General features: G+C 39.2%; 2 protein-coding genes and 1 pseudogene across 2 annotated transcripts; all 3 read right to left on the bottom strand.

The window, feature by feature from the left end:
* Positions 1-4154: 4154 nt before the first annotated feature.
* LOC142613121 (zinc finger BED domain-containing protein RICESLEEPER 1-like) lies at positions 4155-6436 on the bottom strand (annotated as a pseudogene).
* Positions 6437-11181: 4745 nt separating this feature from the next.
* Positions 11182-11549, bottom strand: LOC142611641 (uncharacterized). The gene has a single exon (XM_075783734.1). The coding sequence runs from the start codon at positions 11496-11498 to the stop codon at positions 11298-11300; it is 201 nt and encodes a 66-aa protein (XP_075639849.1). The 5' UTR covers positions 11499-11549; the 3' UTR covers positions 11182-11297.
* Positions 11550-25271: 13722 nt separating this feature from the next.
* Positions 25272-25734, bottom strand: LOC142612256 (uncharacterized). Its single transcript, XM_075784373.1, has 2 exons — positions 25702-25734; positions 25272-25613 (listed from the first exon to the last, which is right to left on the bottom strand). The coding sequence occupies exons 1-2, from the start codon at positions 25732-25734 to the stop codon at positions 25272-25274; spliced, it is 375 nt and encodes a 124-aa protein (XP_075640488.1).
* Positions 25735-26000: the final 266 nt, after the last annotated feature.

The raw sequence follows: 26000 nt of genomic DNA, 5'->3' as shown, positions 1-26000 counted from the left end.
ACTTAAGAGTACCACAAAAGAAATACAAGCAGCTTAGCCAATGAAAAGAACACTCGCCTCATTGAATGGCACTCTTTTAAGAGAGGTGGAGTGTGAGTTCTTGAGTTCAAAACCCACTGTGTGTTTGCGAAGTTACCAATAATAATAATACTAAAGGCTCTCACAAGTCACAACTTAAAAGCTAACCATCCATGGAGGATCCTGGACTTTGTCGTCCTTTGTGTTATTTGCACTAGAGGGAAATTTAGTAGCTATTTGTCTAGGTCTCCACAGTTGAAGGGAATCAGTCTTTTTGCTCATTGTCTTTGGTTGGCAAAACTTATCATCAGAACACCTGATCCCTCCTCTAATTACTCAGAACATCCTCCTTAGGAGGTTGTTGAGCATCCACCACACCCCCCCCCCCCCCCCCCCCTTTCCTCTCTCCTGTAGATAACACTTGGAATGTTCTGCTGCTTGTAGCCCTCAACTCATATACATCAGTCCCCTCATTTTTTGTTTTTTGGGTGGTGAATGATTCAATAGTTGGGGGAGGAGACGCTACCCTTCCTCTCCTACTAGAAACCATCTTCCAGTCATGGTCACCATTTTCTGCTTGTTCTAAGTTCTTTTTTCCTCCATTCTCTATGAGGTTACACAATGTTACCATTCATAGCCATTGGACAGTTGGACAAATTGTGTAAAAAATTTCGTTGCCATTTTGGTGGCCTCCAAGGAAGTTCTAAGAAAACTTCAACAATTATATGATAAGGTGGAAATCCCGATTTTAGGCAAGTAGTATCAGTTGTTCGTGCAAAGTAACTTAATTTGGCCTATAGAAAGATAAAATGATACCAAGTAACATAAACATTTGAGAAGGGAATGCTATTGAATTTAATAATGTAAAAGCTCTTATAAAAGCTGTATATTGTGTGCAGCCAATAAGATCTAGCTCAAATAATAACGAGGTCTTCTTGTAAGAATAAGGCGGAGGATGTGGTCATGGGTTCAAGATCCATTGAATGCTTATGTAATTATCATTATATATATATATATATATATATATATATATATATATATATAAACCGAAACTTCTGAAGCTCACACAATTTTTTACGTCAACACAATATTTAAATAAAATTGTCATTTTATTTAAATAAAATTATTTTTATTTAATCTAAACTTAATAATGAGTGAAACTCTATTTTTCTAATAAGTCCAACTTAAACTTAAACTCATTATTTTTGTTTAGTCCAAACTTAACAAGGAGTGAAACTTTATCTCTCTGACAATTACAACTACAACTTTAACTCAAACTCATTTTATTTTTAAACAGAATTATTTTTGTTTAATCCAAACTTAATAAAGAGTGAAACTCTATCTCTTTGACAAGCCTAATTTAAACTCAAACTAATATTTTTTTTTTTAAAAATATTTTTGTTTAGTCCAAACTTAATAAGGAGTGAAACTCTATCTTTCTGACAAGTCCAACTTAAACTCAAACTCATCATTTTTTTTTAACAAAATTATTTTTGTTTAATTCAAGCTTAACAAAGAGTGAAACACTAATTCTTTAACAAGTTTAACTTAAACTCAAATTCAAACGTTAATAATTTTTCTTTAATATTTTTTGGTCTTTCAGAAGTTTTAGGGGTGTTTGTATTTTCAGTTTCCATCACTCATTAATCTGTTTCCATCACTCAGAACTCAAAATATGTGGGTCCCACGGCTGAGGAGTGTGTTTGGCATTGTTTCCAATTTTTTGTTTCTATCACTCAATTCTCTAATTTTTGAGTGATGAGTTATGGGAACTGAAAACACATTTTAGGTGTTTTCAAGTTATGGAAATAGAGTTATGATGGCATTTTTGTAAATACACACACATTGAGGGACCCACCCAGTCGCAACTTTTACTTTTTTTTTTTTTTTTTTCATTCACTGGGTTCGGTGTGTGTGGTCTTCTTCTTCTTCATTTTTTCTTTTTCCTTTCACACTGGTCTTCTTCTTCGTCTTTTTCCATTCATGCTGGGTCTGGTTTGGTATTTTTCATCTTTTTTTTCTTCTTCTTTTCTTTCCTTTTCGCATTGTGTTTCTGGGTGTGTTTGTTTGTTTTTTTTTTATACCACTGGGTTCGATGAGTTTGGGTGGTCTTCTTCTTCTTTTTCTTTTCCCTTTCACACTGGGTTTGGTTTTTTTTTTTTTTTTTTCACTGGGTTTGGTGAGTTTGGGTATTGGGGGTGGAAGACAAAAAAAGAGAAGTAAAAGCTGCACTAAGTCGATCCGTGAGTCCTACAAAAAAGTAGAAAAATTGAGTGATGGGAAGCTAAGTGAAGTGTGCCAAACGGGTGGGTATAGGAAATTTGGGTAATTTAAGTGATGAGTAATGAATGACGAAAATTGAGTGAGGAGTGATGAGTGATGAAAAAAAAAACCAAACAGCCCCTTAATATCTGAATTATTGAGTTACTTTTTTTTGTAGTATCTGAATTATTGAGTTACTTTTTTTTGTAGTATCTGAAATTATTTGACAAATTTTTTGTAAGTTATTTCACATTCAAGTAATGAATTCTTCATCAATTTGTAACATAAATTGAAATTATACAAGTGCAAATTATGCAATGGTGTAATTTCTTAATCAATTTAAGATTTTATAAAATTATTTTAGTCTACCTCACAAATCTTGTTTAAGCATATACATTGAATCCCAAGAAAATCTTTTAGGAAGGATGAGAAGCCTTGTCCAGAACAATAAACTGATTTTTCTCATGAATTAAAGAGAGAGACCATTTTTTCTTTTCTTTTTTTAATAGAACATATATATTTTATGAACATTGGGGCCCAAATTAAGGACTCACACAGGTAGGCCTGTCCATAGATTGGGTTAGGGCCCAAACTGAACTTGACCCGGTTGGATCGGGTTGTTGAATTTCGGACCCGTATTTGACCGAATATTCGGGTTGGATCCGACGTTTTGAGTAATCGGTTGACTGGGTCGGAATTGTTAGTTTGTCGGGTCTGGGCCTCAAATTGGGCCAAAATTTTTGACATAGTTAAAATTATCATAATTTCATTTTTTTGGGGGCATTTTTAGCTCAAATTACTTGATTTGAAAATTTAATAAACCCTTTTGATTTCAAATTTTTTGAATTCCCTATATATTTCAAATTGGGCCTCTTTTTACTTTATTTATTTTAAAATAGGGCTTCAAGCTTAGCTTATATTATGAACTACACTAGACCTGTTGGACCATCAGGACTTATCAAACCCAATATAATCTTGCACTTTCTCACAAATTTCCACAAATTTAAACCTGGATAGTAGACAGAATAACACAACACAACACACCAAAAAAGCCTATATTTTAAAATCACTTGTGATCAACACACCAAAAAGTCTTCTTTTTTTTTTTTTTTTTTTTAATCACCTGTGATCTCTGAATAGAAGCACCTAAGCAATACATATCAATCCACATACATAATATTTCCCACGTTAACTAAAAAAAATAAACACAACAAAATAGACTAAAAATAGCACAACCCAACCTACAAAAACCCTAATTTTACCATATGTGATCTGTTAAACAACACAATAAGGACCTAGGCAGTAAGCGAGTAATTCAACACCTATTAAACCTACCAACCACAACAAATACTATTTTTAGCAATAAATAAATCACAACAGATAATACTATATTGCAATATTCAAATTAATGGATATATATACTTAATACCATAGAGGTAATTACTACAAGTTTTTTGGGCAGTAAACCATAAGGCAGAATGCTTGCTAGTTATACAAAGTTCCAAGCAATATAATTTGTTACAGTAATCAAACACCATAGGTATTTCCCAAAAATAGCTTTTCCAAAGCATTAAATGGCTACTCTATAGTTTATAAAGTCAATAACTAATAGAAAAGAAAACCTATGAACTAAGATTTCTTTTCTATAAGCATTGACAGTTGAGTATTGTTAGAACTTAGAAAAGCAATATATACAAAAAAAGCTTTGAAAATATTCCCAAAAAGCTGTCTTCTTTACAAAATAAATGACCATCCTTCTACAATAGACAAAAAAATATTCAACAAACAATTAGTACCAAATAAAAGAGCAACTAGTAAGGAAACCAAGTTTATAATAGTAAGGGGCTAAAGGCAGAGTCATACCAAGTTAGTGATTAATCATCAATGCTAATTAAGGTTCGTTTGCCTAAAGTGGAACCCTTGCTTGAATTGGTATTTGCTGTTGCACTTGCTGTTGGTTGTTGATTTAAAACTAGAAAAGAATAGGAAATAAACACAATAGATTAAATTTTGCTTGAATACATGAGACATTCAATAAAATTAATAGACAATAAGTTTCAGAATTTAAACATATTACCTAAGTCAAGTAACTCCTCCTCCAATGCCTCTACATCATCCCTTGACTAGCGATAAGAAATTGGAACTGTGGCTTGAAGCTAATTTTGTGAACATACAAGGTTTTGAACCATGAGAGGAGATAGTGAACTTCGAAATGGATCAACAATGCGGCCTCCAGTACTAAATGCTGACTCAGATGCAACAGTGGAAACTGGTACAACCAACACATTATTAGCAACTTTAGACAACACTTGGCACCTACTACAATTGTCCCTTCACCACTCCAATATCTCAAAATTCACGTCCTTTCTACCATCACAGTTTTTAGCCAAATACTTTTCAAGCTCATTACTACAACCTACAGATTGCTCAACTTGCAAGAAACGATCATATCGCGAGTGAATCATCACATATGGATCACTAGCATCACTTTCTAATTCTGTCCTCTCACTCCCACTTTGTTCTTGCACATTTGGTGAATGAATAGAAGAGTAAAAATTATAAAACTTATGCAAAAGATTATTCACCTTATCAACCATCACTTCTGCCACTGCATTCCTATAAATTTCAAAAAAATAAAACTTCAAAAACCTCAATTTTTTTCGTGGATCAAGAAGCATAGCCACATACAAAAGAGGATTAATTTTCTTCCCTTCCCCCCAATACTTATCAAATTTAGTTTGCATATTTGTGGTTGTGTTTTTCAAGAGAGTGTTTTGGGATTTAACTAAATTAGAAATACTCTCCTGAATAACAAAGATCTCATCATAGAAGGCGTTTGAAGTGACGTACAAAGAATTGGAGAACTTCTTCGTTGCATTATAAAAAAGCCTTAAGAAAGTCACAAATGCCCTATATTTTGAATAACCATTATGTTCAAAATCCATTCGAAGGAACACTTTCTCAAATTTTTCAGCAGTTTCTAACATGAGATAGGTCGAGTTCCACCTAGTAAGTACATCTAGAAAAAGAAGACTCTTGGACTCCATAGCTAACATATCCATAAAACTCCTAAAAGTTTGATTTCTATTGGGTGAGAACTTCACATACCTCACAGCTTCATGCACCTTAGCAACAAATGCATCAATCTCTTTCAAACCCTCCCCCACAATGAAATTTAGGATATGGGCACAACACCTCATGTGCATGAACTCATTTCCTAAAACTATCCCATTCCAATCTTTAGTCACCCTTTGCAAAAATTTAATTGTTGTTAAATTTGAGCTAGCATTATCCACTGTTAAAGTGAATATCCCATCAATACCCCACTCACGCAAAAACATCTCAATCTTTCTACCTATAGTCTCCTCCTTGTGGTCTTCAACTTGACAAAAATTTAAAATTCTCTTATGCAATTTCCAAGCATCATCAATAAAGTGACATGTGAGACACATAATTTAAATTTTGAATAGAAGTCCATGTGTCCGTAGTGAGACACACCCTACAACCCTTCAAGGATTTCTTTAACTTCTCTCTCTCACTATTATAAATGCCAATCACATCTCTAGCCATAGTTTGACGAGATGGGATATCCTTTAATCAAAGCTTAGGTTGTAAGGTAGTTACATATTTCTTAAACCCATACCCTCGACATACCTAAAAGGCAATTCATCAATTATAATTATTTCAGGCAACGCCTTTCTAGAAGTCTCAACAGAAAAGGTTGTTGACACAATGTGGAATTCATCTTCTCTATCCTTTTAAGCTAATGTTTTCTGCCCTTTAACTAGATCTTCTCTATTAGGGTTCTTGGGACATATTGGCACATGAGCTAACAAATACTAGTACCACAACTCTTATTATAAGAGTTATACGATTTTTGGCAATAATTACAAATAGCCTTTGTTTTACTAGTATCACCCTCTCCTATTTTTATTTTTTCAAAATGACCCCAAACAACTGACTTTTTCCTACCACTACAAGTACCACTAACAGGAACTGCCATACTCTCTTGGCATGATGGAACTGGGGGCAACTCAGCAACAGTAGCTGCTTCAGCTTGGGTTGCAGCAGAAGCTTCAACTTGGATGGGAATATCACGATCATCTTGTGTAGCAGCTGGTGTTTGGATAGAGGGTTCAGTAGTGGAGGTTTCCATGACCTAAAAAAAATCAAAGATACGTATTAGCGAACTAGAGTAACAAGTATAATTCATAGCTTTAATAATAATAATAATAATACTGCATTGATAGGTCATTGGCATTGATAGGTCAAATTGGCCAACTGAATTGATGACATATTGCATTGGCAATTTGTCACCGAAGGTTCTGTTTCAAAATGTCTCTATTTTTTTCGGGTAAGACTTAGTTCATAGTGGGATAGTAAAGGTTCTTCTTACTTACCTTGCACTCCTTATCTTTCCAGATTTCAATAATGGCAATTTAAATTGTTACCTCTAAATGAAGAAACAAAGAGATAAAACTTGCCAAAGGGTTCAAAGTTCAGTGACACTTTATCCCTTCTCCTCCCTCTCCCATTTGTCAAACTTTAGCTCTAATTTTAATGTAAAAGCTTTAAGCTGAATTCAAATTAAGTACTCTAATTTTCAAGATAGTTTGATTAACCATTTTCATCATTAGTGATGTAAAACATAGGGTTAGTTAAAATGTAGTTAGACACAACATAAATTAATAAGCTTAAGTTATCCCCACAATATTTATTATTCAACTATTGACTATAACATCAGTGCTAGTAATGTTATGTGAGATCTCAACTAAACCTACATTCCCAAAAAAACAAAAAAACAAAACCAAATCAAAAACTTAATTGTCATCCACAATTTTAATTCTAGAATATGCTGATCTGACTTGGTTGGAGTCTAATTGTAATATAATTATTGTTGTTGTTGGATTAAACTCTACATATCTTATAGCTAGCCCTACCCCAAATCCTATGCTTAAGATATGCATGCACCATAGCTAATTTTAGTAATAAAGGAGATATATGAGTGATGGATATAATGAATGTGATGTACTAGATCATCACAAAGTATTGGTACTACAATTTTAATTTAATTTCACATATCATTGCTGATTGACCTAGCCTGCTGCACATGGGCAACTGGGTAGTGAATTTTACCTTCGCCACATATGTTATACAATAAAATCTCTATGGTGTTTGTGATAGGCTATATATTTCCAATGGCTTAATTAATGCTTTTGTTTAAAATGCTTATTATATATAAAACAGTAAAATTAAAACTATTTTTTATAGAAAAAGTAAAATTTATGAGTAGCTGTGCACACAAGGATAACGAAAATGAAATTATGATACGTAATTAAAGGAGTGTCAACAGCCACTTAATCGAGAGGGATATAAAAGAAAAGATACATGAGCATTAAGGAATGAAAATTTCAAGGTCTAGGGTTTTCCTTAATTTCTTTTTCTGTTCACTAAGAGCCACAGAGATTAAAAGAGTTAGAATTTCCATTGTGCTTTCCCTAAATTATTTTTAAGGCTTCCATCATATTAGAATTGATAACAACATAATTTTACTCTCAATGAATCACATTTACCAATAAACATCATCCTCCTTAATTGCAATGCTCTGTAAAAACAAAGCATCAAGCAGTGATTCAATTCAAAAATAAAATGAAACCACTAATAAGATGCTTATGAAAGAAACTTCAGTAGCTAAATCAATTGCAGGATGAATGCCATTCAAGTCAATCCAAAGAAGGAAAAGACAATTAGTAAAAAGAAACAATCACCACAATCACTACATATATATATTTTTTGCTAAACACAAAGGAAAGCAAAAACCATATCTTAAAGAAAACCGTGGGTGTATGTGTTTTGCACTTGAAGGAAAAAAATGCTACTTGGATTCAGCTTTCAATCCTATATAAAATTAAAACATGATCAAAATTGATTAAAAAAAAGAATAAAGAGCAAAAGTAAATAGCTAGGGTTTCAAGGTTTTTTTTAGTTAGGGTTTCATATTATAAATCTTTGGATTTATATGATTTAACCAACGAGACTAACAACAAAAGAAAGATGAGAAGTAGAGAACAATTACCTACGGGGTGAGTACAAACATTGGAGGGGAAAGGACAACACACCGGCGGGGTGAGGACAACACACCGGCGATAGCTACGCTGTGGAGGGTGAACTGATTGGATAGCGGCAGCGGCGGCTAGTCACTAGAGGCAGAGAGAGGAGTGGACTACGGCATTGGAGGCGGCTAGGGTTTGGATGTGGAGAATCGGTTTAGAAAGAGTTGAAGATCCAACTAAATAGAGAAGTGAGGGTTTGAGAGAGTTTGAGAGAGCCAAAACTGATGGATAAATACATGTTTGTATCGCATACAAAACATACGCAGCGGAAAATTAACGGATTTACTTCATTCACTATTGATAACATGCACTATTTAAGTTTCAAAATTTAAGAATAAAAGAGCGTACCTTGAAGCGGTGAATTTCAAAACAAAGATAAGAAGCATTTGAGAACACTTTTAATCTTCACTCCAATTCCACTAACGCCCAAAAAATGTGGTCTCTCAATCAGTTATATGAGTTTATTCAAGAGAGAATTAGAAAGTGTCTAACACTCACATACACACATTTTTATGTATAAAATTCTGTATGTTTCTCTCCTTATAACTGATTATTTAATTGGGTTAGCATTTAGGGTCTTTTCAATTGGGCTTTAGTATGTGACTTGGAGTGGGACCAGAGGGGACCAATAAGACACTAGCTTTAATGGGCCTTAGGCTTTTTTGTCAACTCTTGACAAGTCCAAAGTTACCATTAACTATATTTAATACCACTATATAAATATAGTTGCACTTTAGGCCTTATTTATAAATTATATCCTAAGACTTTATTGTACATGCAACGCCTTCATAAAATATTTGTAGTAACATAAAGTCATAAATATAGACTGTCACTTTGTAAATTACTACATCTTAATTCTTGAGTACCTAGTTTAATTCTTTAAGTTATTCATTATATATTTATGAAATCCAATTTCATAAATATATACTCTAGTAACTATTTATTAAAGTAACTTTAGATCTCACTACTGATATATCAAAGTAACTTACATGTCATGATCAAGTCCATTATTCTCTCAGGATTAAGAGTTCATGTAAATATAAGTCGTGAGTTTATTATTCATTTGACAGTTGTTAGGAGAATAATAAATCTCACAGCGGTCCAGTTCAATATGTTTTAACTCTTAAAACATATCAACATACCAACTAGAAATCTCAATTTTCATGATCAAGACAAATCATCTTAGTTGATATATTATAGTCTTCGCAGATAAAATGCCCAATTTCATCATCAACTATGAACTACAATTTTGAGTTTACAAAGAACTTGTGATTTATATCTTTTGTGACTTTTCACATAAATCGCATACTATGCATCTCATGGACTATATGATAATGTTCAATATTCATGTTACAATTATTTTAGATTATAATAAAACAACTTTACTAATACAACATTAAGTCATACATAACATCATACAATAGGATTTAAAGACACTAATCCTAACAAAAACAAGAGGTGAGACTCTGAAAGTTTGAGATTGATCGAAGCTTAAAGCTTTAAACTGAAGAAGTGAAGAGGTGAGGAAGGGTGAAGAAGTGAGGAAGTATGAAGGCAAAGCCATGAGTGACCCACGAATTATGCAATCTGACTTTGAAGTGAAGAGACATGTTAGAAATGGTGAGACTTGAGAGATGTCAGATCTGTGGTATGTAATTCTCACCATTAGATTAGGTCTTGATTTGGTATTTTAACCGTTGATTTAGAAATTGGGTAATTGTGCCACTGCAATTAGTCAAATCACTGAGTGCTGAGCTTCCACTCTCATCAGCACCGTTGATTTTTGAAATTTAATTTAAGTTTTAACGGTTGATTTGTATATTGAGAATTTGTGTGGAAAAAGTAACTTTTGTTTACTAATGTTTGATGGGATGATACACTCATACACGTTTCCCCTCTCTCAGTCTGATACCAAAACGCGTGGGCTAGTAGTCTGGGCATGTCAAATCATATATTCTTTGTAACTTTGTATAAATAATTAGGTCGGTTCAGGTTATTCGGGTGAAATATTTTTAAACCCGAATTCGAACCGAATTATTTGGTTATTTCTATTGCCAACTTGTGACCAACTGTGACTGATTTCGGAGCCACCCGTGAACCAGGCAGGGTGGGTTGGTTGGTCCAGGTCACTGGACAGCCCTCTACACACACAGGGTCTGCTAGAGAAGTGTTAGCTGTAAAATTGATTTGGACTTAGATCTTGGATAGTCGAAACCAAGAAAAGAAAACAGAACATGTTAGCTACCTATTGACCAAGGTGCTTAGAAGTGGGTCGGAGATGGGATTGGATCAAACGAAAGCAATCGCAATCCTATTGACAGTCCCTTTGATGGTTTGAATAACCAATGAAATAAGGGTTCATTCATTCAAAAATGTCTCGAGAAATGCTTATAGTTTCCAAAGACATCCTTGCTTAAAATTGCGGTTTAATAATACTCATAAAAAAAAAAAAAGTTTAATAATCTAAAATTGGCTGCAAAGGTTCCCAATACACTTCCATACTTCCCAAATGTTTGACAATCGACATATGTTTCATGTGTCTTTGGCTTTCATTCCTGAGTCTACCTACCTAATAATTTAGAACTTAAGAAACTTTTGAATACTCTTTCTATACCAATTTTTGAGTAAAGATTGTATTTCAAGGATTAAAATTTACGTTGAACCCACAAATGTGTCATATCTGAACCAATATTTCAACTCGCGTAGTCCATATATAGGAACAATAGAATCATCAAAACAGAATAATGAAAACAGTAACGAGACAAAGATCTCATAATAAATTCACACTTCTATTTATATATAAAATAAATAAATAAAATTCAGTCACCTTTTTTTTACATCTCGATCATTAATCAAAAAAAGGAGGAGGAGTTAAAAGGACTAGTATTTGTTATCTTCTGTATGTTACTGAACCACCAAACGTCTGGCACAGACGGTGCAGGAATACTTGCGCTTGGTATTGAAATAGAGAGGTAGAAAACAGAGCCTCCACTGTGACTCAACATCCATGGCTTGTATCATTCCTCCACAGTACGGACACGACCCTGGTGCTGGTTGTCTCGCCACAACCCTCTCATCTTTATCGCACACAAACACCAGACACATCTTATCTTCTTCGAGTTTGATTGCTCTTAGGAGTTTCGAATTTGTTGTTGTTCTTGTCAGGCGAGTATATATGCTGGTGTTGTATATATATATATATATATATATATATATATATATATATATATTGATGATGCCGAAAATATCACCAGTGAGTTGCAAGCGCTCCTCAAACGAAAACAACACCTGCAAAAAGAAAACGAAGGACCTAGAAGAGAGCACCGGTGTGGTGTCGGCCGAATACCCTCCGAAGGTCAAGTTAGAGTCTTGTTCCTTTAACCCTAGAGTGCTAGAGTTAAGAATATTATGCGTACCTTCATACTTAGGGTTTCTGGGGTATTTATAGTGGGTAGAATTACCTTTCTTTGAGGATACAACTTCCTTCTCAAGTTCCTTTCCATATAGGAATCTTCTTAAACGTGTGCCGCAAGAAGTCTAAATATACACGTTTGCGTGGGGATAAAGCAGAAGCTTATCTGAAATATATCAAACGACATGCCACGTGGCATCCATAATTAATTTATACAAGACGGATATTCAGCAACACCTAACCGTCATAGCTGGGTCAATCATGGTGTCGATCCGTCCTCACTGTTTCCGTCCATTTACTATTTTTATCCCCTTCATTTGCCCCCTTCATTCCTTGGATCCGTCCTTATAATCTGACGGATCCATGGAATGACTAAAAGCAATGTATTAAATGGGGACGGTCTTGGCATACCATGACGGATGACACGTGGCCTACATTTCTGGCGAAGAGCACGTGGCCCTCATGGATTGGCTATTTACCCAAACCGAGGCGTCGCTTCGTATTCCGCGCCCTCTGCTCTATAAAAAGCCAAATTTTTCTCCCCTCATTTCTCCTTCATATCAAAAACTTGTGAGCAGAGCACAACCGTCACAACTATCGTGCCTTCCCGTCATTTCAACAGATCCGTCCGTCGATTCTCGTCAGAAACCATTTCGATCCGGTACGTATTCCAAACCTTTCTCCGTCTTTCTTTGAATTTCACTGTTTTAAGTATATGTATTTTCTTTAGAACCGTCGGTGTCTTAGGTTGTACCGTCATAAATGTAGGTAATGTCTAGTGCGTCAAGTAACCAGTCGTTTGTCCGCGAGGGGGCGGGCTACGATGAAAAGTTTCCGTCAGGTCCAAGAGATCCTGACACTTCAAGTGAAGAGAGGGATCCGTCAAGTACCTCTTCTTCCCTTGATGGTGGTCTAGAGACGAGAGTTCGTACCGTCCGCAGTAGCTTGGACGGTGTGGATCCTCCCGTCCAATCGCAATTGGCCCGCATGGCCTTAGGGAGTTCTCGTCATGCCGCCTCTCCGGACGGTAAACGATTTTAGGTCGTCCATGACCGAATCTCAACTCAACACACTTAGGACAAAGTACTAAATGCTCAGACGACATCCGTCTACGTCTTCCCAACAAATCCGAGAAATGCTACTACAAGGGGGTAGACGGTGTTGGGATCTACGAGCAAGCTTTAAAGGCGGGGCTCGATTTCCCTTGAGTTTTCTTCACCGTCGACTTCTTCCAATACCTTGGTCCGTCCGTCACCCAAATCTCCCCAAATGCCTCGGAGAGTGTTCATCGGGGTTGAGGTTTTGTATGGGGCGATGTCCGAAGGTGCCGTAAGGTTGACGGTGGAAGAATTTTTCCATTGTTACCGTCCAACCGTAGATCGTCAAGTCCAAGGGGATGTATAGCTTTGTAGCTAGAAGTCCCTTATCGAGACTCGTCGCTGACACTCCGCACTCAACAGAGATCTGGAAGAGTCGTTACTTCTTTTTAGAAGGGAACGAATGGACGTGCCGTTCAGAGATGTAACTAACATGCCCGTCGACACAACATGGGGCATAATGCCTCCGTCGGGTATGTGTACCCTTTTTGCTTCCGTCCGATTTTTGAAGTCAATTTAATTTATTTTCTAGGTCTAACCGTCCTTTATTGCAGCTCGGGACCGTCCTCAAGTTGACTTGGAGCAAAGGAGTTTTTTGGAGAGAATTTTTAACAAGACAAAAACCGCAGAAAGAACTTGGGCTCAACTCGTCACGCTTGATACTTCCGAATTGGTATCAGTGACGGACCCGAACCTTCATCCGCTGCCCGTCAATACGATAACAGTGGTTCGAAAACGTAAGTTCGTCAAAACTATACCCGTCTTTCACTTTTTCTTTTGCTTTACTTTACCTTTCCTCTCTCATCCGTCTATGATTTGCGTAAATGGACGCCGCCGGTGAGGAGAGCCCTTATTAAACAAAGAAAAGAAGAAAAGCAGGACGGGGGTCAAGCAAAGGGGACGACCCATACGGTACCGTCAAACGAATCCAACATGAGAAGACGGACCGTCCTCGAAGAAACAGAGGACTACCGTCGAACCCGTCGTGGCCTTACAAGCCGAGAAAACGCCCGTCAAACACGGAAAGGCAAAGGTTTAATGAAGGGTCCAACACCTCCGTGGAGAAACCACCCGTCCTCTTCTCGGAAGACTCGAGCTATGCTCTCGAGAAGATGTCGTCCATGCCGACCGCCGACGACTACGCAGACCTTGGAAACCACTCGACGGAAGCGATGGGTGAAACGGGACTCTTCACCCTTGCTCAGGTAATTTTGGATCCGTCTAGTATTATTGCTAAGTTCCTTTACGCTCGTCATTATCATGACATCGTTTTTCTTTTGCTTCCAGGCTATGGTGATGATGAAGGGGCTTTTTGGCCGTTGCCTTAATCACGAGACATCCATGGACCGTCCGAGATTTAAAAACAAGACGATGGAGGAGGAGTTACATGAGCCGAAGACCTATAAGATTAATATGGACAAAGCTCAAGTGCTCGGAGCAAGTTAGAGGCGAAGTGGAGAAAGAGAATGGGCATCTACGTGAACTTTTGAATAATAAAGAGAAGCAGCTGACGGAGACGGTGTCGAAGCTTGACAATGCCAAGGAGATAGCCGTCCAAGAATACCGTGATTCTGAGAATCTTATAACGGAGCTTGGAAACTCCTTTGCAGACGGGTTCGACGACGCTATCCGTCGTTAAGTCGTCGTACTCGAGTCGGACGTATCTCACATCAACATCGATGCTCAAGGGCAAACACTCGCGCAATCCGTCCGCCGAGAGTACAGATGAAGTGTTCGCCGTCATCGCTCCGGCTCGATGAAGGTGAAGTTCAACCTCCTACTCAGCAAGACGACGGTCCATTGGACGGGAACTCATCTCTGAAGAACGAATAGAACACTTTCCCTTTTGTAAAAATTTATCACTGTTTAGTGAACTTTTGTTTGAACCGTCATTTGTAATTTTTAAACTTGACTTATCAAATCTTAAATGGCATGTTGCTTGCTTATTATCCGTCGTATATTCAGATAACCCGTCCATTTGTGAACGGACTTTCAAATGAGTTTTTTTACTAACCGTCCACTTTATGAACTAGATTTTCTAATCTTTTTGTGTAGTCTGCCTTATTTTATGGAGTTGTAATATGGGATAATCCGTCCACTTTTTAGACTTAAGGTTTTTTACCCTTTGGGTTATCCGTCCACTTTGTGGACTCTTAGGTTTTTTACCCTTTGGTTGATCCGTCCACTATGTGGACTTGTAGGTTTTTTACCCTTTGGGTGATCCGTCCACTAGGTGGACTTGTAGGTTTTTTACCCTTTGGGTGATCCGTCCACTATATGGACTTGTAGGCTTTTTACCCTTTGGGTGATCCGTCCACTATGTGGACTTGTAGGTTTTTCACCCTTTGGGTGATCCGTCCACTATGTGGACTTGTAGGTTCTTCACCCTTTGGGTGATCCGTCCACTTTGTGGACTTGTAGACCGTTCACTCCTGGACTTGTAGATTTTCATCAGCATGCATTTTTTAGAAAAAATTCCTCTCATAAGTTCAATAAACCAAATTGTTTATGAAAAAGAAAAAACTGAGCTCTAAAAAGTAAAAGCTATAACTGTCTAAAATTAAACTGGGAAGTAAGGCAGTTGGTATTGTGACTGCTGCACTTATTGGTAGTACTTCTTCAGGTGCTCCGTGTTCCAGGGATGGCTTAACTTCCTTCCGTCTAGTGTCTCCAAGTAGTACGTTCCCTTCCTGTGCCATGAAATGATTCGGTACGGGCCTTCCCGCTGGGACCCAGCCTTTCCTAGGATGCATCTTTCGTAGCGCCAAGCACTTTTCGTAACACTAGATCTCCAACTTTGAAGTCCCGTGCCGAACTCCTTAGAGTTGTAATGTTTTGCCATCATGTCCCGATACCGAGCGCGCCTTGAGCCGCCGTTGCCCCGACTTCATCAACAAGGTCAAGCCGTAGGCGTAATGCTTCGCATTCTTACTCGTCATAGCTTTCCACACGGTAGCTCGTCAACCCAACTTCGCCGGTATGAGTGGCTTCGGCACCAAACGCTAATCGAAACGGTGTCTCCCGTTGGCGTTCTTGCCGTTGTTCGTACGCCCATAGGACACTTGGTAGTTCGTCCGGCCATATGCCCTTTGCCCCCTCGAGCCGGTCTTGATGATCTTTAATAAGGACCGGTTCGTGACTTCAACTTGTCCGTTAGCCTCGTGGATGAGCGGGCGACGAGTAGTGATTCTTGATTCCTAGCCGAGAACAAAAGTCTCGAACGCATCGTTGTCGAATTGCTTCCCGTTGTCCGACACGAGTACTCGGAATCCCATATCGGCGCATAATATTTCTCCATACAAAGTTGCGAATATTTTTCTCCGTGATAGTAGCAAGAGCTTCCGCTTCCACCCACTTGGTGAAGTAGTCGATTCCTACTACCGTGAACTTCGCCTTGTCTTGCCGCCATTGGAAATGGACCCATGATGTCCAATCCCCATTATGCGAACGGCCATGGGGCCGTCATAGGTGTGAGTTCCTCCGTTGGTCGCCTAATAAGATTGCCGAACCGTTGACACTTATCGCAGCTCCTCACGTATACATACGGGCATCCTTCTCGCATTGTCGGCCGCAATACCCTGGGCCCGAGTAGCTTGTGTACCGTAGACCTTGACCTTGAGTGGTTTCCACGGCATCCCTTCATGAACTTCCCTCATTACGTAGTCCGCTCGTCATGGCCCGTGCATCTTAGATAAGGGCGGGAGAATCCTCTTTGTAGAGGATGCCTTCGGATCGCATGAATCGGGCAGCCCTAACCTTCAATTTTCTTGCGTCTTCCTTCCCGTTCGGAAGCTTGCCGTCCTTGAGGTACGCCACAATTGGAACCGTCCAATCATCTCTAGTGATTAGTTCCCGCACCCGAACATTATCTAGTAACGATGAATATTGGACGAAGGACAATACCGCTCCGGGGACGACCATAGGTTCGGCGCAAGCATTTCTCGAGTTGATCCGCTTCTTGATTCTCTTCTCTCGGTATCCGAGTTATCGTGAATTTGAGGGCACTCGTCCGACCCTTCACTTCTTTGAGGTACCTTCTCATTCGTTCATTCCTACAATCATAACTCCCATTAACTTGGCTAGCTACGATTTGGGAATCGGAGTGACCATTGCCTTCCCCGGCTCCACTGCTATTGCAAGCTCCAATCCCGCCACCTGTGGCCTCATACTCCGCTTCATTATTCGTAGCAGGGAACTCCAGACGGATCATACATTCAATCTTATCTCCTTCCGGGTATGGAGTACAACCCCGATTCCTCCCGCATGCTTATCGGGAGGATCCGTCGTGAATTCTCCATGTAGGCGTCTCTTCCGCCCCCTCGCTCCTCATGTGTAGTGAATTCCGCAATGAAGTCTGCCAATATTTGTCCTTTCACAAACCGTTCGTGGCTGGTATTGGATATCGTACTCGCTTAGCTCGATAGCCCACAAAGCCATTCGTCCGGCGGCTCAGATTGTGCATTGCTCTCCGCAATGGCCGATCCGTCGGATTGTTATCAGGTGTGCTTGAAAATACGGCTTCCGCTTTTCGAGCTGCATAAGTGCGAAGGTGAGTTCTATCCGTGGGTACCTCTCCCCGCCTCGTAGCGCCCGGCTTACAAAGTACACAGTGCTTCCGGACCTTCCCTTCCTCTCTAATGAGAGCCGCACTTACCGCCGCCGACGAGACAAGAAGATATAGGAATAATTCCTCCCCCGGCGCAGACGGGCTAAGTAATGGCGGCGTACAAGATATGCCTTCAACTCTTCAAATGCCCTTTGGCATTCGTCCGTCCACTCAAAAGATTTCCTTAGCGTTCTAAAGAAAGGAGACACTTGTCGGTTGCTCTTGATACGAACCTATTTAAGGTCGCTATCTTTCCCGTCGGCTTTGCACTTCCTTCACCGTCCTTGGAGGAGATAGATCCATAATTGCTTTCACTTTCTGTTAACCTCAATGCCCCGCCGGGGACACTATGAACCCTAAGAACTTTCCAAAGAAGCATTCGAATGCGCATTTGCTTGGGTTCAACCTTCATTCCGTACGTTCGAAGAGTGTCGAAAGTCTCCCCGGAGGTCCTCGAGATGATCCGACGCCTTTACGCTTTTTACCAACATGTCATCTACGTAGACTTGGACGTTCCGGCCAATCCGGTGCTCGAACATCTTGTTCATTAATCGTTGGTACGTGGCTCCCGCATTCTTAAGCCCGAATGGCATCACCTTGTAGCAAAAAGCCCTTGACTCGTCACAAATGATGTCTTCTCTTGATCCGTCTTCTCCAACTTAATCCGGTTGTACCCCGAGAAGGCATCCATGAAGCTCAACAACAACTCATGTTTTTGCGGTGGAGTCGACTAAAGCGTCAATCCGTGGGAGCGGGTAGCCGTCTTTGTGGCACGCTTTATTTAGATCCGTGAAATCAACGCACATTCTCCACTTCCCATTTGACTTTTGACCATTACCACATTTGCCGAGCCACTCCGGATAGTACACCTCTCGTATGAAGTCCGCTTCTCGTAGCTTCCGCACTTTCCGCTGCAGCTCAATCCCTTCTCGGGGCGAATACGCGTTTCTTTTGCCTCGAGAGAACGAAGGTGATACGTTTAATTTATGGACTATGACCGTCGGATCTATCCCCGGCATGTCGTCATGGCTCCATGCGAATACATCTTGGTTTTCTTTGAGGAACAAGAGGATCGCATGTCGAATCGTTTGGTCGACCGAGGTTCCTATCCCGGTGGTTCGATCGTGCCTTGAATCATCTAGTTGGACTTCTTCCAATGTCTCCACGGTTCCCCGCGACCGTTCTCTGCGTTCTTCGATGCTCATTGTCCGTACATGGTCATCCATCTCCATCATGGCCACGTAGCATTCCCGTGCAGCATTCGATTTCCGCGTAGTTCTCCAACCCCATGTTCAAGGGGAAACTTGATCATCGATGGTAGGTTGAAGTGATGGCTTTCCATGCATTGAGAAAGAGGACGTCCGAGTATGGCGTTGTATGCCGAAGAACAATCCACCACTAGAAAGGAGACATTTTTAGTTATCCGTCGTGGGTAGTCTCCTACCGTCACCTCCAATGTGACGGATCCTAAAGGATGGACCCGGGTTCCCCAAAGCCGACGAGGCGCGCGTGCGGACCGCGCTCCTTTGCAATCCCCATCCGCCGGAACGCAGTGATAGTAAAGGATGTCCGCCGAGCTCCCGTTGTCTACTAGAACTCGGTGGACGTTGAAATCCCCTACCCGGATGCTAACCACAAGCGCGTCGTCACAATGGGGGTGGTGAAGGCGCCGGCCTCGTCTTCAAAAAACTCGATGCCGAGCCGTTTCGCCGTATTCTTTCTAATGAAGGTCCCGTCGATTGGACACTTTGTACCGTCCGTAAATAAGTCTTTTCCGGCCTTCTTGGACGACCCTATCGAAGCGTTGCCCCCCATTATCATCCGTATGTCTCGCTACCGGTGGTCCGGGACGCCGTTTTCCCGTCTAGGATTCTCGCTCCCGAGGATGATCAGCTCTTTCCTTCCTCACGAACCTTTGCAACCTTCCTTGCCTTATAAGTGGCTTCAATCTGTTGTTTCAAATCAAAACAATCCGTCGTATCATGGCCGTGGTCCCGTGAAAGCGGCAATATCTATCTCTTGGCCTCTTGTTCGGATCTCCCTTCAACTTGCCCGGAATGTCAAGCTTCCTTCATCTTTGATTTGCATTAGCACTTGGTCAATCGGGGCCGCGAGGTGAAACTTCGTGAACCTCCCCGAAGGCGGCTCGGGGTCTCCGGTCTCGTCGATCTCTCGGTTCTAGCTACTTTTCGTCCGTTATCCGTTTCATATCTTCCTCTCTTTCCCTTTTCTTTGGTCCGTAGTCTTCTCCGCCGCCAAGGCATCCTCCGCGTTCATATACTTCGTCGCCCCGTAATAGACATCGGACATAGTCTTTGGGTCATTCTTACATAGGGAAAATAAGAACTTACCCTCTTGTAACCCGTTTGTGAATGCCGCCACAAGTGTCTTGTCGTCGGCCTCGTCTATCGAGAGGGATTCCTTATTAAAGCGGGCTATATAAGACCTTAAAGTCTCACCCTCTCGTTGTTTAATTCCCAATATACATGCAATAGACCTCTTGTGTCGATGACTTCCAATGAAGTGTGACACGAACTCGTGCACCTAATTCCTTAAAAGTGCCGATGGAATTGGGCGTCAACTTGCCGTACCAATCCCTCGCAGCCCTTTCAAGGTGGTAGGAAAGCCCCGCACATGATTTCGTCCGCACACCCCGAAGATGCATTAGAGTTCGAAGACTCCGTGTGATCCAACGGGTCCTTGGATCCGTCATAGTTTTCCACATGGGGAATTTTAAACTTTGAAGGGACGGGGTATGAATTCACCAACGCCGTGAATGGTGAATCCGTTCTATGGACTAGGTCGTCCGTATTGCCGGATACTCGTCCCTTAAGGGCGTTCATCATTGCATCCATACGTTCCCTCATCTCCCGCATTTCGGTGGCTATGTGAGTCGGCACCGGGTCTAAAGCAAGCGGTTGATTGGTTTCTTGTCGCTCGGGTCTAGCCTGAGCGTTGCTGCCCTCGGAGTCTTTCCGCGTTCCTTCCTTCGGGACTAGCTCCCTCCCCGATCTTCCCCGTGGTGCGCTCCGATGTGCGCATTTGCCGTAACTGCTCTTCCAGATCATGATTCTGCTTAGTGAGGCGCTCAACCGCCGCTGCAAGCGTTTGGACCTGCCTTTCCAAAGCGATGGCGCGTGGTTCGTCGCCTTGATTGTTGTTCGTTGCCATCGATCGGGTGAGTGCCATGCAACTCTTTGTCTCAGGGATAGAGCGAGGCTAAAATAATCCGAAGTTTTTTTTTTTTTTTTTTCCTCCTTAGTGTTAGTTTCCCACAGACGGCGCCAACTGATGATGCCGAAAATATCACCAGTGAGTTGCAAGTGCTCCTCAAACGAAAACAACACCTGCAAAAAGAAAACGAAGGACCTAGAAGAGAGCACCGGTGTGGTGTCGGCCGAATACCCTCCGAAGGTCAAGTTAGAGTCTTGTTCCTTTAACCCTAGAGTGCTAGAGTTAAGAATATTATGCGTACCTTCATACTTAGGGTTTCTGGGGTATTTATAGTGGGTAGAATTACCTTTCTTTGAGGATACAACTTCCTTCTCAAGTTCCTTTCCATATAGGAATCTTCTTAAACGTGTGCCGCAAGAAGTCTAAATATACACGTTTGCGTGGGGATAAAGCAGAAGCTTATCTGAAATATATCAAACGACATGCCACGTGGCATCCATAATTAATTTATACAAGACGGATATTCAGCAACACCTAACCGTCATAGCTGGGTCAATCATGGTGTCGATCCGTCCTCACTGTTTCCGTCCATTTACTATTTTTATCCCCTTCATATATAGTTATAGAGAGATGCGATTGAATAAAGTTATGGGTTTTGGAGTCTAGAAGAATTTAGCTGGGTCTGGGGACTTTACTCTAGGTTCCTGGAAAGTCCAATTAGTTGCGTATGAACCACGTTTTCTAGAACTTTCTAAAGTTCTAAGTTCTAACCTACCCCAAATTCACACTCTTTTTTTTTATCTTTGAAAAATTCTTAGTAATCAGACTAGGCTGGCGCGGATGTAACACGTGTTTTACTTTTACATGAGTTTTTTTTTTTTTTAATGGGTCACGTTAGCGTATTTGTACATTACTCAAAAAAAAAAAAAAAAATTTGATATCACTTTTATAATAAATATAGGACCATGCTAATAAGTGCCATTAAGGTATTGATTAACAATTTATTTTAGGAAAATTTTTACTCTACTGAAAAATGAAAAAAAACTGTCAAAATGTTAATTTAAAAAAAAATATTTTTTCATATATATTTTTTTAAAAATGGAATGTTAACCAATACTCTAAAAACATCCGTTAACATTTCTCAATATAAAAAATTGTAAAAAACATCAACTTTTTTTTTCTTCCTTTTTTTTCATTAAAAGTTTCTAAACCAATGCATTTAAGACATTCTTTGATATTAATGTGTGTGTGTATCCAAAAAAAAAAGAAAAAAAGAGGACATTCTTTGACTTGTCATTTTTTAATTGATAAGTTACAGGTGTATTTGGTGTAGAATGCATAATTTCAGACTTTCCGCCAAACAATGAAGAATGTATTGTTTTTCCCAAAAACATCTCTCTCAACAAGTTTTAGATTGTTAAAAACAAAAGGAGCTTTAAAAGTCACTATTAACCATTTTCCCACAGGCATTGGCAGAAACAGGATCTGAGTTGGGGGATGGAAGGTGGGAATTTTGTATAAGATATATGCATTTCATGTGAATATATAATATTGGAAACCAATTTTAAAATTTTAGAATTATTCATTTGGATACTAAGTGATATTTTAATGTAATTATGTAAACATCTTCACAAAAAGAAAGTATATTCAATTATATATCATGTCAGGACTCAAAAGAAAAGCCCTGGCCCACTTAGAGTAGTGACTCTCAATTTTTAAAATCCAACCCAATAAATTTGTAAGAAAGTGAGCTTTTAAGTTAATTGCAATGCTAAAGAAATTACAAGCTTAGGGACAATAGGACTAAAGCGATTAATATGAACAAAAGAAGCATCAATTCAACATAAATTCATCCCCAGGTAGGTCCGAGGATGGATTTCTCATTAACACTTAAGGCTGATATTTTTACAGTATGATCCTTTGCTCTCTCTCTGTCTTTTTACTTGTAGAATGTTCATCCCTTTTTTTAGAGGGGTACCTTTTCTTATATAGCCCCTTCCATTGCATCTCAGCTCTCTATTTGTATGTCTTAAGGGAATAATTTGGATGCTTGTCCCATCAAGACCCTTCTGGAGATGGTAGAAAGAACTATGAGCTGTGGAGTCACTGTTTAGGTGCTTTTTCCTCATAAATGCAGTCAATTCAGTTGGTGCAGAGCATTAAATGTGGAGGTGGTAGTCACCTTCTCAGATATTTCCCCCTTCTGTTACTTACACGATTCTGTTGTCTTCCCTAGAGCTTTACTTTCAGGTGTAGGGAGTTACATAAGGTACTCCCGAGGTGCATTTGCTCCTTGGGCTCCTCGGTCGACGAGCCAGTTAGCCTTCTTTCTTGGGACCTCTCATTCTCAGTTTTAGTCCGGTTCTAAGTGATCATGATGTCTTCCCTCCTCAATCTTAACCCACGTGTCAGACTTGGGTTAACACATGTGTGGGCCTTTGATCATCCTCAGACATTGCCCATGGCCTTATGACGTCCTCAGAATTTGCTCCCACACATCATATTCTATTTATCTAGTTAATTTATGTTGTTTTTTGTTATTTATACACAACTTTTTATAAAGTTGAGTAAATTATAACAAAAAAATTGAGATCATATTATCATTTTTTGATTATCTTAGAGTAAAAAATAATGTTTTGTTTCTCTAATATGTTGTATATATATTTAGTTTCTAAACCGTAATAGAAATTAACTATTTTTTAAAATTTTAATATATAATTAACGAACAAGAAACTTTCATAAAAGAAAATGATTGAAAAATGTTCAAATATTATCATAGCTAGGTATAGAGAGGCTCCATCAAGTTTCATGATGGATTGTGACTTTTCAAGTGGTGCACTTTGCTTTCGACATTGGTATGCAAGAGTGCAATTTTGAAGGGATTGATCAAGGCCTTTTTGCTAAGGTAGGGTAGGGGCTCACTAAAACTTATGTGGAAGGCATGCTAGTGGAGGACTTGTAGTTACTTATTGGTTCATTTAGAAGGTATAGTTATGCTATGCTTCAAGACCAAAGAAATAGAGTGGAGCTTTAGTCGGTTAAATTATCATTGTGAGTGAGTAGAACTTTTGGTTAGATGAAATTCCTCTCAGGTCAAGGAAAATAGTCCAAACTGATGTATTACTTTGATTTAGATTGCTATTTCTATCAAAAGAAAAAAGTAGGCCAGAGTTTTAATAAGTATTAGCTAAGTACTAAGGGTTTTTTTTTTGGGTTAGCCAGGGGGGCACTACCCCTAGCTCTGCCGTTGCCCACAGGGTTGTTCTCCTCCAACATCTTCTAGAGAAGTGGTGGTAATTGTAAGTATGTGCAAATTTTGAACAGAGGGTGGCTTTATCATATATTAGATAGGAAATACTAACGAATGTCCTTAGAGCATTAGTTAACAATCCATTTAAAGAAAGTTTTTATGGGAAAAGAAAAAAAACAATTAATATTCTGAAAGCTTTTTCATTTCCCATAAAAGTGATGTTAAAACTTTTCTAAAATGAATTGTTAACCAATGCCCTAAGGACACTCGTTAGCATGACCCTATTAGATATGCCAAGTAATTTTAATTTAGATCTTTGTATAGTCGAGAAAAACACAAGGAGTTGCTGTCTTTGACTAAGGTCCTCTGAAGTGGATCGCAGCTGGGACTCCAGATTTGGATCAAATGAAAGCAATAACAAATTATATTTGAAAAAAAAAATTTGAAATTAAGGCTCATTCATTCAAAATTTCTTCAAGGAACATGTCATTGCCTAGTAATTCTTAGGTACTCCCGAAGCACGAAGAATGATGCTCTTTCCCCTCACATTAATGATAGGATCCACTCATTCATGATGGGGTCTACCATGAATATGAGAGGAGTGAGTACAATTTCTCTGTATTCCGAAAGTACCTAAGAATTTTTCATCCTCACTTAAAATAAGGGTTTAATAATCTAAAATTAGCTGCAAAGGTTGCCAATGCACTTCCATAATTGTAATGAATAGGTCAAGTTGACTAGTAGCCCATTTCTAAGGTCTTGACCTGGATCCAGGGTCAATCAACTTGGTCCAATCCCAAAAGCTTCATTTTCTACCCAAGACCTCTTCCCAAATATTTGACCTATGCATGATGTATCATTGATTAAATTCATTCCCAAGTCTTCCTTAAGAACAAAACAAATATAAAGAATAAAATTTACATCTTCTAAAAAGTTGAACCCGAAGTTCAGTTGTTGGCACAACATTGAACATTTTGAGCTAGAGAGATTAATTTGATATTTACAATTTAATGCATTCACATTCGAATATGTAAAAAAATATCTATTTTACATTTTTTTTAAGAAACAAACTTTTTTTTTTTTGAGAAACTTTAAGAAACGAACTTGCTTAGCTTTTATTAGGATAAATAGGTTGTATCATCCAAAATTACATTAAAAACTGGTGGTGGAACAGACTCCATTCACACAACAAAATTAGAATTTTTTGAAGCATGTCATGTCTACAATGAGTAACCTTATTATGTTCTCTCATGAGAGTAAAGTAATTTTAGAAAAGATTGTGAACTATGCCGAACATCGCCAATATAAAACTTGCAGGTGACAATATTTCGCAATCACTTTACAAAGCTGATATTAGTTGTAGGCAGTCCCCTTCCAGAACAGCATGAGTGAAGCCAAGTTCCATTGCAAGTTGAAGACCATCTAGAGCAACCAATGCCTTGAGAACGATAGGACTATAGGCATGATTAATCTTTCGAGCTTGAGAAGCTAGTATGAAGCCATCTTGATTCCTAATAACAGTACCCACTCCAACTGTGTTCTCGTTGGAAAAAACCACTCTGCCAACATTGATCTTCACAAACCCGACAGGAGGGGGGTGCCAACGATCACGATAGGAAGTCGGTGGGGGATTTTGTGGTGGTTGCATTGCCAGATATTCCTCAAGCCGATCCTTGGACACCTGAGGAATGAGATGGAGAACGCAACAACTCTGTTGTAACCTGACCTAGTTACGTTGATGCCAGGTTGACCAAACAGCCACTGCGAACAGTTCTGGGAGTTTTCAGTCCTTGAGAATCCATGTGGCCAGATCGAAAAAATCATCAAAACTTGTTCTTGTTGGAAAAATAGCATGGAGTGAATAAGAAAATTGATGTTTTCTATGTTCACTTGAAGATGTTATTAAAATGGTAAAAATCTTGAGTCCCACATAAGAAAGGAAAGAGATAATATATGAGTTTATATACTTATGAGTTGGACATTGAGTTGGGCTTTTGGCATATGTGGACTGAGCCTACTTGTCCAAATAATAATATTTTATTATTTTAATTTTTTGAGTCAGTTAGTC

Source organism: Castanea sativa, chromosome 10 (assembly GCF_040712315.1).
Source record: "Castanea sativa cultivar Marrone di Chiusa Pesio chromosome 10, ASM4071231v1".
NCBI lineage: Eukaryota > Viridiplantae > Streptophyta > Magnoliopsida > Fagales > Fagaceae > Castanea > Castanea sativa.
The sequence above is the reverse complement of the archived record's forward strand: the minus strand, read 5'-3'. Positions and strand labels throughout refer to the sequence as shown.